Here is an 11,214-nt window from a genome sequence, read left to right as displayed (position 1 = left end):
AAATAAAAATAAAAAAAGACAAAAGGTATAATATACTAGTTATATTTTTGAAAAAAAAAAGGTGAACAAAAATTAGATTATGAAGAGAAGAAAATATAAAAAAAGAAGTTAAATAAAATTAGAAAAGGAAAAAAAAGAAAAAATAAGAAGAAAAGGAGAAAAGAAAGAAAAAGGGAAAAGAAACATAGAAATAAAAAAGAATGGGAGAAAAAAGAGAAAATTCCCCATAAAAACTACGGGTGGGAAATATAATTAATTGGTGGGTAGAAAAATAAAGGGGTAGACAAGGATAAATAGTTCTGTTTTTATGGGTAACTGTCATTCTCCCAATTTTACATGTATACACTATTTCTATTTTCTTTCCTCGTAGCCAAACAACATTAGTAAGAGAAAAACATTAGGAAAAACTTTTCCTTTTTCCTACTGTTTGACTTTCTCCAAACTAATAGCTTGTTTAGTCGAGCTTCCTTTTGACCAAAAATATTTTTTCGGATTAAAAGTATTTTTTCAAAGTTAAGTGTTTGATCAAACTGCAAAAAATATATATTTTTTAGTAGAAGCATAAAGAGTTTTGAGAAGTAAAATGATAACTTTTTTCCAAAAATATTTTTCTGAAAGAAAAAAATACACTTAAAAATATTTTTTAAAACCTTTAATACTAATTGCTCTGGTTTTAGAAAATTGGCCAAATAGGCTATGAGCCTTAGTTCACCGGCAGGTAACTCTACCATATCAATACTCTCTTCTTCTTTTTTCTCTCTTTTTTTTTCATAGGTTGGATAAGATAAAGCGAGAGTTGTGATAAACCCTCTCTATTCCTCAACACTCCACTCTCGAGGGTTTTAGAACAAATCTACCAGTCCCAGCTTCATCTGGGTTTAGGAAAAGGGTAAGCTTATTTTTCTATGAAACCTCCTTTTGCGTTTTGGTTGCAAAATATTTCTCATTTTATTTCGTTTTTTTTCATAACATGTATAGATGGGATCCCTTTTTTTTTTTCCTTTTTCTTTTTTACTCCTTTTTGCTTGAACAGAGTCTCTCTTTTAGAATTTAGTACTCCCTCAACTCCATTTTTATATCAAGGTGTTTTAATCGAATATAGAGTTTGGATGTTAATCTGATTGTCTGTTATATTTGTGCTAGTGAATGTTGAAATGTTAGTTTAGTAGAGAAAATTGACATCAAAATTTGAAATTTGAGTAAATAAAAATTTTTGGATGTGAAGGTTCTATAGAATCATATAATTAATAAATGGTGTAAATATTCTAGGAACATCTCGAATGAGGAAACTGTATTTCAAATATGAAGGGGGGTAATTATTTTGCCGGAAGTGGATGGGACTGCTCTTCCCTTAACCAGAAATCTCGGGTTCGAACCCTGGGTATGGAAAAATCTTTGTAGGGAGTGCTTCCCCCGTATGGGGCCCTAGGCGGCACGAATCCGAATATAATCGGGCTCCAATGCGGGTACCGGACACCGGGTTGAAAAACTACAAAAAAATAAAGACTTTGGAAAATAACTGATATAGGCTAGAACTTAACTAAGTCAACTGCTGGTGCAAACCTGAAATTTTGCATTTGCTGTAATATGTGCACTAAGCAAGGATGAAAGTTGAAACTATCATTCCAAGCCCCCAATAGGTCAGATTGATACCATCTTGTTGCTACTGAGCAAACCTGATCTTGAATAGGCTTCAAATTTTTACATATTTCTTTGGGAAGGACGAGATAGGGGCCAGTTTCTCCCCCAAGAAAAAAGGTTTTCTTTTGATTTTATTAGGTCAAGGCGACTTACTTTTATGAACTCAGAAACAGTTGGGCAAAGCAGTAATGTACTTCCATATACTTATACATTTGTTTGTTCTGATAAGTACCTTTGACTAGAAGATTCGAGATAAAATGCATAACTTGCTATAAAATGCTCCAGACATATGATATTTGATTAGTTGGTAATACTTTAAACACGAATGAAGGAGCTTTAAAGAAGATCAAATTAGGGCTGTGGCAGTTCATTTGATTGAGATTCCTACATCAGGACTATCTATAAGTACTGAATCATAATCCATAAATCATGTTAATCATCCTTGTGCGATTTGTACGAGTAATTTGAGATTCCTGTATTTCTCTCGGACATTATGTTGGAAGATACAAGCAGTAATTGTGTGTATTTAATATGCTTGCTTTAGACTAACTTCTGCTGACATTGTGCAGCAAGGCCGGCTCCTTTTTCTTGTGATAGCATTACATTTGTATCATATGGCGAGTTTCATAACAATGCCTGCTTTAAGCTACTTATCCACCAACACTAGCAGCCTAGAACGAACAAATTTCCGTACATCCTCCAGGAGATATCAAGGAGTTAGAGCAATGAGGACAGAGAAACCACTGGAGGAGTTGTATAATGTGAGAGTAGAGAGAAATGTAACAAAAGATCGACTAATGGAGCTTGGAGTTCCACGATGGTCAATGTGGAAAACTGGCAGATGTAAGTTACCTTGGGATTGGCATGTGGATCAGTTGGTTTACATTGAAGAAGGTGAGGTAAGGGTGGTACCTGAAGGAAGCCAAAGATTTATGCAGTTTGTCGCGGGAGACCTTGTTCGGTATCCTAAATGGTTTGAAGCTGATCTCTACTTCAATGACTTCTACCAAGAGCGATATAGCTTTCGAGCATATGGAGATGGCTAGTGAATTAGTTTCCTGCAACTAGGTTCATAAAGATTTTAATTTCCCGGTTTTTGTGGGGCAGTTCACTTACTATAAGTTATTTGTTTCATTAGCATATTCAAATTGCTGTTTTTGTAATACAAATGGCAGAACATGGTCTGTCTATATGTGTTGGTGGCCAGATAGCATTCAGTTTAGTAACCTTAACTTTTCCTTGGCCCTAGAAATAATATGTTGCACTGTGATCAACTTTCTAATCCATCTGAGATTGTTTTGCCCGTGTTTATAACGGACTGCTCAGGGTGATAAAAAGTCTTTTTCCCCAGCTGGTAGACATCTGAGACATGATATACTGCAAGCTGTTACTTCATCATCAGTGTTCTATTGGGAGGTTTGATCAGAATGTATATGGCACCAGACGCCAATAATAATACCAATATTATTATCCGTTACTTTGAGATTGTTTTTCATATAAGTGCATTCTGCATACGCTTGGACCTTTAAGCTGTATTTGTTCTGCCTTGTGGACAGAAAAGATAAAGCACCACAAAAAAAGGATTTGTGATTTTTTTTCTTAACAGTAGAACAAAAACAATAAAGCTCTTTAACTTAACAAGCCACAAAGGGAAATATCATAAACTCGGCATATTGAACTGCTTTAGTAGGTACAAGCATACGGAGAAACTTGGAATATAATTCCCCTATGCAGTGTTTGGACAATATGGAGGGAGACAATCTGCCTCACCGGAAGACATATATATATATTTAAGAATGCTTGTTTGACTACACTTGCTGGTGTTAATTTCTTTTTCTAAATGATGTAAAAACCTTTGTGGAGTAGATGGAGTTCATGGGCTCTTTACATGTAAGAAACCTTTGTGGATCACTGGAGTTCATCATGTAATAGCACCTGTAACAGGGACAGTCCCCTCAAAAGGTTTGCAATTTACAGTACTCCCGTAGTGCTCAAGATGCTATTGCTGAAATTCAAAATTGAGCATCATATCACCAAATAAATATTCCTTCTTTCAATAAATATAACCAAATAAATATTGCTATCAGCAAGAATCCCAAGAGTATATCTGAGACCTTAAGTCTTTATAGTACAAACGCCCCGTGCAGATGGGACCAAAAGCAATGAGCCGAGCACACCAGCTTCTCAGCCCCCCCAAAAAAGCAGAAATTAAGAGAAAAATAAGAGAAACTTGGTATCCACAAACCCCATTTTCACCTTCAATGTCTGGCGGCTAAGATCATTACCATGGATGTAGCACCAAGTAACAAAATACAATTCTTGGGCCCACATCTACGGTTCATCAACTAATTGAAAATAGTAAATTCTAGATTAGCAAGCAAGCTTTCTTCAACTACCCATATTTGTCCGTGAATTGTTGCTGGTAGCAATGACGACAGAAGAAGCATATCTAGAGACGAGCACAGCTTCATTACTCACAAAGTTGGAAGCTGCTACATCTTCTAAACGTTTCCAGGTCAATTCCCGTCTCTCCTGCATCTCCTTGCTTTTTATCTCATCTTCTTGGAATTTCTCTAAACACTCATCAAAAAGTGCTTGATCAGCATCTGAAAATATCTTCCTCACATTTGATGTCAGACTTTGAACAGCTTGGTTCCAGTGACCATTGGTGTTTTTCTCCAAGGGGGGGAAAATTATGGGTAAAATCACTTCACGATTCTGAATTATTAGGTTTCTAATGTGATCGTTATTCCACAGGAATAGAGCACGTTCAGCTACCTGCCAATTCAATGTGAAATGGAGACATTCAGCAGAATAGACTTATGCAAATGATGATTCTAGAAGTAACAACTTGACAATCGTTTCCAACAGGAAATATTGCCAGGGTGTATTTTGAGGCTTCTTGCAAATAAGAATAGGCAATGTGTATTTTGACGTTTCTCCAACAAGATTAGGTTGCTTTATTATTCTGTTAACAAAGAACACATGCAGCTTGAAATTATCCTCTAGGTTGTAGCCATTGATGACACAATCCAATTCAAAAGTGACTTAGAATCATAATACAGAATCAATAAGGAAATTGATAAATGGCAGTGTTAAAAAATTAGGACACCTTAGCAGAACAAGAGAAATGAACCATGAGAAAAATATGAAAGAAACAGAGGCAAAAACATTTGACTAACAATTTAAAAGATTCTTTAGACTGATCACTGGAAAAAGTCAGGGAAGGCCGCGATGCCCAAGCCAAGCTATCTAAGTTAAATCTTCCATTCAAATTGTCTTTTTTATAAGGTAATAATTTTATTGATGTAGTGGGGGGAATCCAAGGCATACAGGGTAAACGAAAAGTAGATAACCTTGTCCAGAAAATTGCACCAAAATCAATCCTAATTGGACCTCATGGATGCCCCAAAAACTAACTAGAAGCAAAAGGCATGCCAAAGAGCTCAACTATTTCTTTATGTCCATATAACCCACATAAGGGCCAAAGGTTACATCCCAGCTCTGCATCTCAACGTTAAAGTGTTTCAAGGATTAACTCACCCCCCCCCCCCCCAAAAAAAAAAAAAAACTCCCCAACCCCAAAAAAATTACGTGAAAGTCAAGAAAACAATTGTCCACCACAAAAACATTGTAAAACAGTATACAACAACTAAGCCTCAATCCATAGCTAGTGGATTTGGCTGTACGGATCCTGAATATCCTGAATGCTTTATTTGGGTCATGAAATAGTTTTTTAGGAAAGGGAATGGGTGCCTATTCACAAGGAAAGCATGTTCCAACCATGTCTTAGAATCTTTTTTCAGCTTTCACACTCGAGGAATTCCACATTCTGGCTAGAAATGGCATTTATCATTTACTTCTTTTTTCTTTGAGATCATTTATGTTTTCAAGTTAACTAACAACATAAAAGTCTTGCCTTTTCATTTATAGGTGGAACAATGATCCACTTAGTTAGACGCTCTATCAAGCTTAGATCCTAGAGAATATCAGAAAAGCGCTGAGGAAACTCAGCCAAGGAGAAATAACATAAATCACAAAGGAGATAGCACTCTGATCATGTGTTGTCGCTAAACACATAAATCACAAAGAAGATTAGCACTCTGACCAAGTGTTGTTGCTCTACAGAACTCATAAATCACTAAAAGATAATAGTTTTTCAGGATAGAAGAGAAAACACCAAATACTACCTACTGTCCCTTTTCCCCATAGATTTTACTCATCCACTCATGGCAAGCAATACTTTTACACTTTCTGCACTAGCTTTTGTTATGCTTATGATGAATTGACAATGTTTGAAGTTATCATGCAAGTATCTCCTTCACTTCCTCTTTGATTTACAAAAGGCTATACACCTTCCATCTCATTTAGGAACCTGCTTTCTATTTTACTCCATAACAAATTAAACCTCTTTTCTGATATGCCAAAATTAACATTGCCAATCGTAACAATACTCTACACATACTGGTAGCAATAATAGTAGTAGCAACAATTATAGAACAGTTGTAGTAAATTGTTCTAACTTCTACCTCAAAGTTGCACAGCTTTCCAACATGTGCGAAAATCTTGTGAGCAGAAACAATCCACAAGAGTTTAATCGAATTCGTTGGTGCTAACAAGTCAAAATAAATACAAGCTGAAACTCAACAAAGGAATTTTGCCTTATCTACTTGATACCACAACCAGGGAATGTGAAGGACAATACTTAAATTCTGCTTCAAAATGAGTGACCTTAACCGTGAGTCATCCTTGATCAATCTTTCTTGCCTACTGCTGGAAAACTAAGAGCATGTAAATAATGTCTACGGAAACCATCCATCAACATATAACATGTCAAGGTTATTGGATAGACCTGATCTCTATTGGGAAAAAAGTAACTTTAACAGAAGCTTTAGCATCACAAATAGCTCGTGAATAATCTTTATGTGTGTGTGTGTGTGTTATTACCTGCATATCTGTGTCTGTGTCATATAAGGTGCCTAAAATATGACAAGCTGCTGAGGCGAGCTGTGACAGCTTGAACCGAGTCTGATCATTTCCTCAATACTTCGGCAATCACAAATATTTTTAATGTACTTTTCAGTAAACAACGCTTGCTAGGTAGACTGGTTATTCTTTGTTTCCTATTTGCTAATTTGGTATGAGCTATATCTGCTATTCAGGTGGATTTGCAACTCTAACTAATATTAAAACTTAGATTAATTGCTTAATTGAGCCGAGGGTCTTTCGGAAACAGCCTCTGAGGGTCTTTCGGAAACAGCCTCTCTACCCCTTCGGGGTAGGGGTAAGGTCTGCGTACACACTACCCTCCCCAGACCCCACTAGTGGGATTTTACTGGGTTGTTGTTGTTGTTGTAGATTAATTGCTTAATACTACTCCCAGTTGTGTATCTATCTATTTAAACTGAATGTTTTTTGATCTTTTTGTCCTTCTCCGTTCATATGATTGATGATATATCACTTGTAAGTTGTAAGCCAGTCCTAGAACCTGGAGCAAATGTGCTCTTCAAAAAACCAACAGCACAAGGTTCCTAAACCTATGGACTGGTCAAATTGAACGTTGAATAGGCTTCCAATCAAAGCAAAAAAACGATACTAACTAAAAAGAATGGTGACGCTTTGTGCATCATCAGCCTGTCAAAAGAAAGTAATAACAAAACCTTTTAAAAACAAAAACAGAGAAAACAAAAAACAGAATAACATGAGCAATAATAAGCATATACCATTATTTCAATTTTAGTGTTTCATAATCATTCAGACATGACAAGTTCGCCAAATGGAATACCTCGTCATTTCTTCTTTATTATCATTCAAAAACCCACATTTGTGGTATTTCTTCTTTATTATCTTTCGAATTAAGCTACACTGAAATTATACTTTCCTCCATGCAGATACTGAAGATATGTATCGTTCATCCCGCAATTTGTCATCTCTCCAAGACAAACATACTGAAAAAAACCAATCTCAATCCAGCAGCAAATTTGTTATTAGTTCAGCTAATTCAAATTAAAAACTGAAGAGATCAGTCATTATGCTCCTCCAAATATTTAATAAACCCACACTCCACCTTGAGAATTCGCAAAGTGCGGGAGACCCACAATAGGCCCCCTCATCTAACGAAGCATCGAACCATAAAGATTTTTTAGCTTGAATTGCCAAGAAAATTGAGGTAGAAACAGGGACCAACCCCAACATAAACTGAGAATTTCGAGCTAACAAAAGATGAAATAAAAAGGACCAGGATATGATACCTGAAAATGCGAGCTATTGAGACAACGACCAATCTGACGGAACAAAGGGACCACACACCATTGAAACTCTGCAGCTTGGGTAGCTTCCAGAACTTCCTCCAACTCACCAAGAAACATGACCTCCTTGCCACTATTGGTTACTGGCCAGTACTTCAAAAGTCCTCTAATCACAGTATCTGCCAACTTGCAGTCTTTCTCCACAAATTGTGTGATGCAATACATGAGTTGTTGGTGATACATGGCTACACATTTAGGTTTGTGAAGGGGAATCAATGCACGGACAAGAAAAAGCTTGTGCTCTTCCTTTAAAGGCAGAGCAAACCCATTAATTATACTGCCCAAGATCTCCAATAGTTCTGCTATTCCATTGTGCTTCTCAGTCTCAAAGATAAATCGGTAGAATATGTTATTTATGGCTTTCCTGATAAATGGCCTGTGCACCATGAACTTCCCATATACGCGATGAAGAATTGTCTTCAAGTATTCCCGCTCTCGTTGGTCCTCTGAATCAAACAGTTCAAGCAATTTCAAGACAAAAGAGTGGTCAATGTATCTTTTTGCAAGCTTAGCATCCGTCTCTGATGAAGCCACAAATCGCAGAAGAAACTCATAAACAACCTGAAGGTGAGGCCACGAGGGTTCCATAGTGGGCTCATCCTCTTCAGGATCAAACATATCCAGTAGCCCATTGTCATGATTCGGCGAGGGAAATGTCCTAAACAAATTGGCAGCAACCATTTTCGTTATTTCTTGCATCGTAACTTCATTAAACTTGGAATTCACAGATGAAATATAATCAACTAGTTCAAGCAATGTCTGCCTCTTGACATCCTTCTCCTTCAGATTCTTCGTAGGGTCGCCAAAATCAAACAGTACACAACACATTTGCAACTTCTTAATCAAAAGATTTTGCTTTTCTGAACTTGGGACATCCCGAAAACTTGGAAGAACCTCATAGGAGGATAACATGGAGTTCATAACAGAGGTTCCAGCCTGTTCATTAACCCGGACAGGTTTTTTCCCTTGATTCGGCTTCACTGGGACATGATTCCCATTGCTAGTAAGCTGAGACACACCGGAACTTGTTGAATTAGACATTTTCCCCATATTTCCCAACCCCTTTGAGTTATTACTACTATTAGAGCTCGAATTTGAGTTAACTGATGAGAATGCTGAAACTTCACTGTGATTCGAGTCACTGTTAGATGATGATGATGATGATTTTGACGGCTTCCGGGGAAGCTTCCCCAAAATCTGCTTAAACATGTCCACAGAAACCCCAAGCAAAAAACAAAACACTACCAACACTAGAACTACACAAAATGTGCATATAAACGCCACAAAAATTGCAACTCTGTGGATTCAAATCGGAACACGTCCATCCCATAGTAAGGCCATGGAAGGGCACAAAAGTAATTTGCTATATATTGAAACAGACCACAGGCTTAAGTCATACCTTTGAAGAGTTACTGAAGAAAATCAAATCAGCTATCGAAATGGCTCGAATTCCCATGCCGGAAATTGACAACACATTTTTGCCGCTATATTTGCCTTTGACGATCGACGAATTGAATAAAAACAGAACGGAATTTGAATTTAGAAAAACCCTAGAATTTTGAACTATGGAGAGTGATAAGGGGAAATATGAGCTAGATTTTTTTAAGAAAGAGGGAAAATATGGCGAGAAAAAGGAATAGTGCAAAATAATACTTGTACATAATAGTGGGACTGAAAGATAAAAAATCAAATAGTCAAAGGGCCCACATGTTCACAAGATGGGCCCACAAACAGACAAATTATGTCATGCTATTCGTGCTCCGAGGTTGCCTATTTACGCCTAGTCAATTTATGTTTGACTAAAGGTTTGAAATGGGTGGATTTTTATACGGAACTCATTTCGAATTTACTTGAGTAAATTAATTTCGTCAATATAAGTGGGCGTTTGGATATAAGAACTGTAAAATTTAAGAAAAAGTGAAGATGATATTTGAAAATAAGAGTTGTGTTTAGACATGAATATAATTTAGGGTTACTTTTTGAATTTTGTGAGTGTTCTTAGTGAATTTTGAAATATAGCTTTTTGGAGTTTTTCAAATTTTCAAAAAATTTCAAAATTATCTTCAAGTAAAAATTGAAAATTTTATGACCAAACAATAATTTCAAGAAAAAGTAAAAAAAATTTCTTATAGCCAAACAGGCTCCAAGTTATTAATCAGTTCTACTCGAAGTTATTCTTCGTTTGTTCATTTAGTTTATAATAAGTTTAATTTCTAAACAGAAAAAATCTTTAATAATTTGAATAAAAATATTTTAAAAGGGTTTCATTTGGATCGACGAGTTAATAAATACTTTCTAAGCCCAACTCGCTAATTTGACGAAAAACTACAAAAATAGTCATTTGGCGGACTTGTAACTGAAAAATAGCTACATAAAAATTCATTTGATTTATGATACTATCATGGTGTTTCAGCACTAAAAATGGTTGGTTTTTCAACGAATTTTCAAGCACGACTATTTTTCAAAAATTGAAACAAAGTGACTAACCCGTATAATTTTTCCCTAATTTGGATATATTAGACAATTGTAGAGCCCAACTCGCTAATTTTGAAGTGACCGTCGAGAATAGCTACTTACCTAGCGTTTGGCCATACATCTCAAATTTATTTTGAAAAATTTGATTTGGGTGAAGTTGGGTTTGAAGATGAAAATGTGTTTGGACATACGTTTTCAAAACATATTTTCCAACTTTATTTTGGAAAAACATGTATATAATTCCCATGTTTTGGGATTTTGGCTAATTTTGGGATTTGAAATTTGGGATTTGGGATTTGGCCAAAATATGGGCAAAATTTATGGCCAAACATGAGTTTTGAAAATAAATCCCAAATTTATTTTGGCAAAAACTCATGGCCAAACGGGGCCTTATTTGGTCGTAGTAGATGATAATCCGTTTGGCTAAGCTTTTAAAATAAGCTTATTTTGGAAAGAAAAAAAAACTTAAAATTATTTATAAAAAAAAATTGGGTGAAACAGTTTGTGTTTGACTAATTAATTTGAAAAGCACTTTTGAGCAGCAATTTAGCGTTTGTCCAGTATTTAAAAAGTGTTTCTAAGTGTATTTTCTCAAAATGCTTTTCAAAAAGTACTTTTGGAGAAAAGCTATTTTTCTGCGGGAGGTTTGCAATCGTACCCTATATATGTGACACCTTTTAACTTGTACCCTATTTTTAAAAATTATTGATTTGGTAGTCAGTTGACAAAAAATCCGTAATAATATGACAATTACACCCCTGATAAATCTCGTGATCTGCAACCTCATTCA

At 35.8% G+C, this 11,214-nt stretch overlaps 2 protein-coding genes across 2 annotated transcripts; one reads left to right on the top strand and one right to left on the bottom strand.

The window, feature by feature from the left end:
- On the top strand, positions 723–2,959 carry LOC109228833. Its single transcript, XM_019394063.1, has 2 exons — positions 723–889; positions 2,211–2,959. The coding sequence occupies exon 2, from the start codon at positions 2,256–2,258 to the stop codon at positions 2,685–2,687; it is 432 nt and encodes a 143-aa protein (XP_019249608.1). The 5' UTR covers positions 723–889; positions 2,211–2,255; the 3' UTR covers positions 2,688–2,959.
- On the bottom strand, positions 3,670–9,583 carry LOC109228832 (serine/threonine protein phosphatase 2A 59 kDa regulatory subunit B' gamma isoform-like). The gene is made up of 2 exons (XM_019394062.1): positions 7,893–9,583; positions 3,670–4,419 (listed from the first exon to the last, which is right to left on the bottom strand). Exons 1-2 carry the CDS (start codon positions 9,156–9,158, stop codon positions 4,030–4,032), a joined length of 1,656 nt encoding a protein of 551 aa, XP_019249607.1. The 5' UTR covers positions 9,159–9,583; the 3' UTR covers positions 3,670–4,029.

Source organism: Nicotiana attenuata, chromosome 7 (genome assembly GCF_001879085.1).
Source record: "Nicotiana attenuata strain UT chromosome 7, NIATTr2, whole genome shotgun sequence".
Lineage (NCBI taxonomy): Eukaryota > Viridiplantae > Streptophyta > Magnoliopsida > Solanales > Solanaceae > Nicotiana > Nicotiana attenuata.
This window is presented reverse-complemented; position numbering and strand designations above follow the sequence as displayed.

Coding starts and splice junctions, on each gene's coding strand:
- LOC109228833 (XM_019394063.1), top strand. CDS start 2,256: ATGGCGAGTTTCATAACAATGCCTGCTTTAAGCTACTTATCCACCAAC.
- LOC109228832 (XM_019394062.1), bottom strand. CDS start 9,158: ATGTTTAAGCAGATTTTGGGGAAGCTTCCCCGGAAGCCGTCAAAATCA. Junction 4,420..7,892: donor TCAATAGCTCGCATTTTCAG/GTATCATATCCT, acceptor TTGAATTGGCAG/GTAGCTGAACGTGCTCTATT.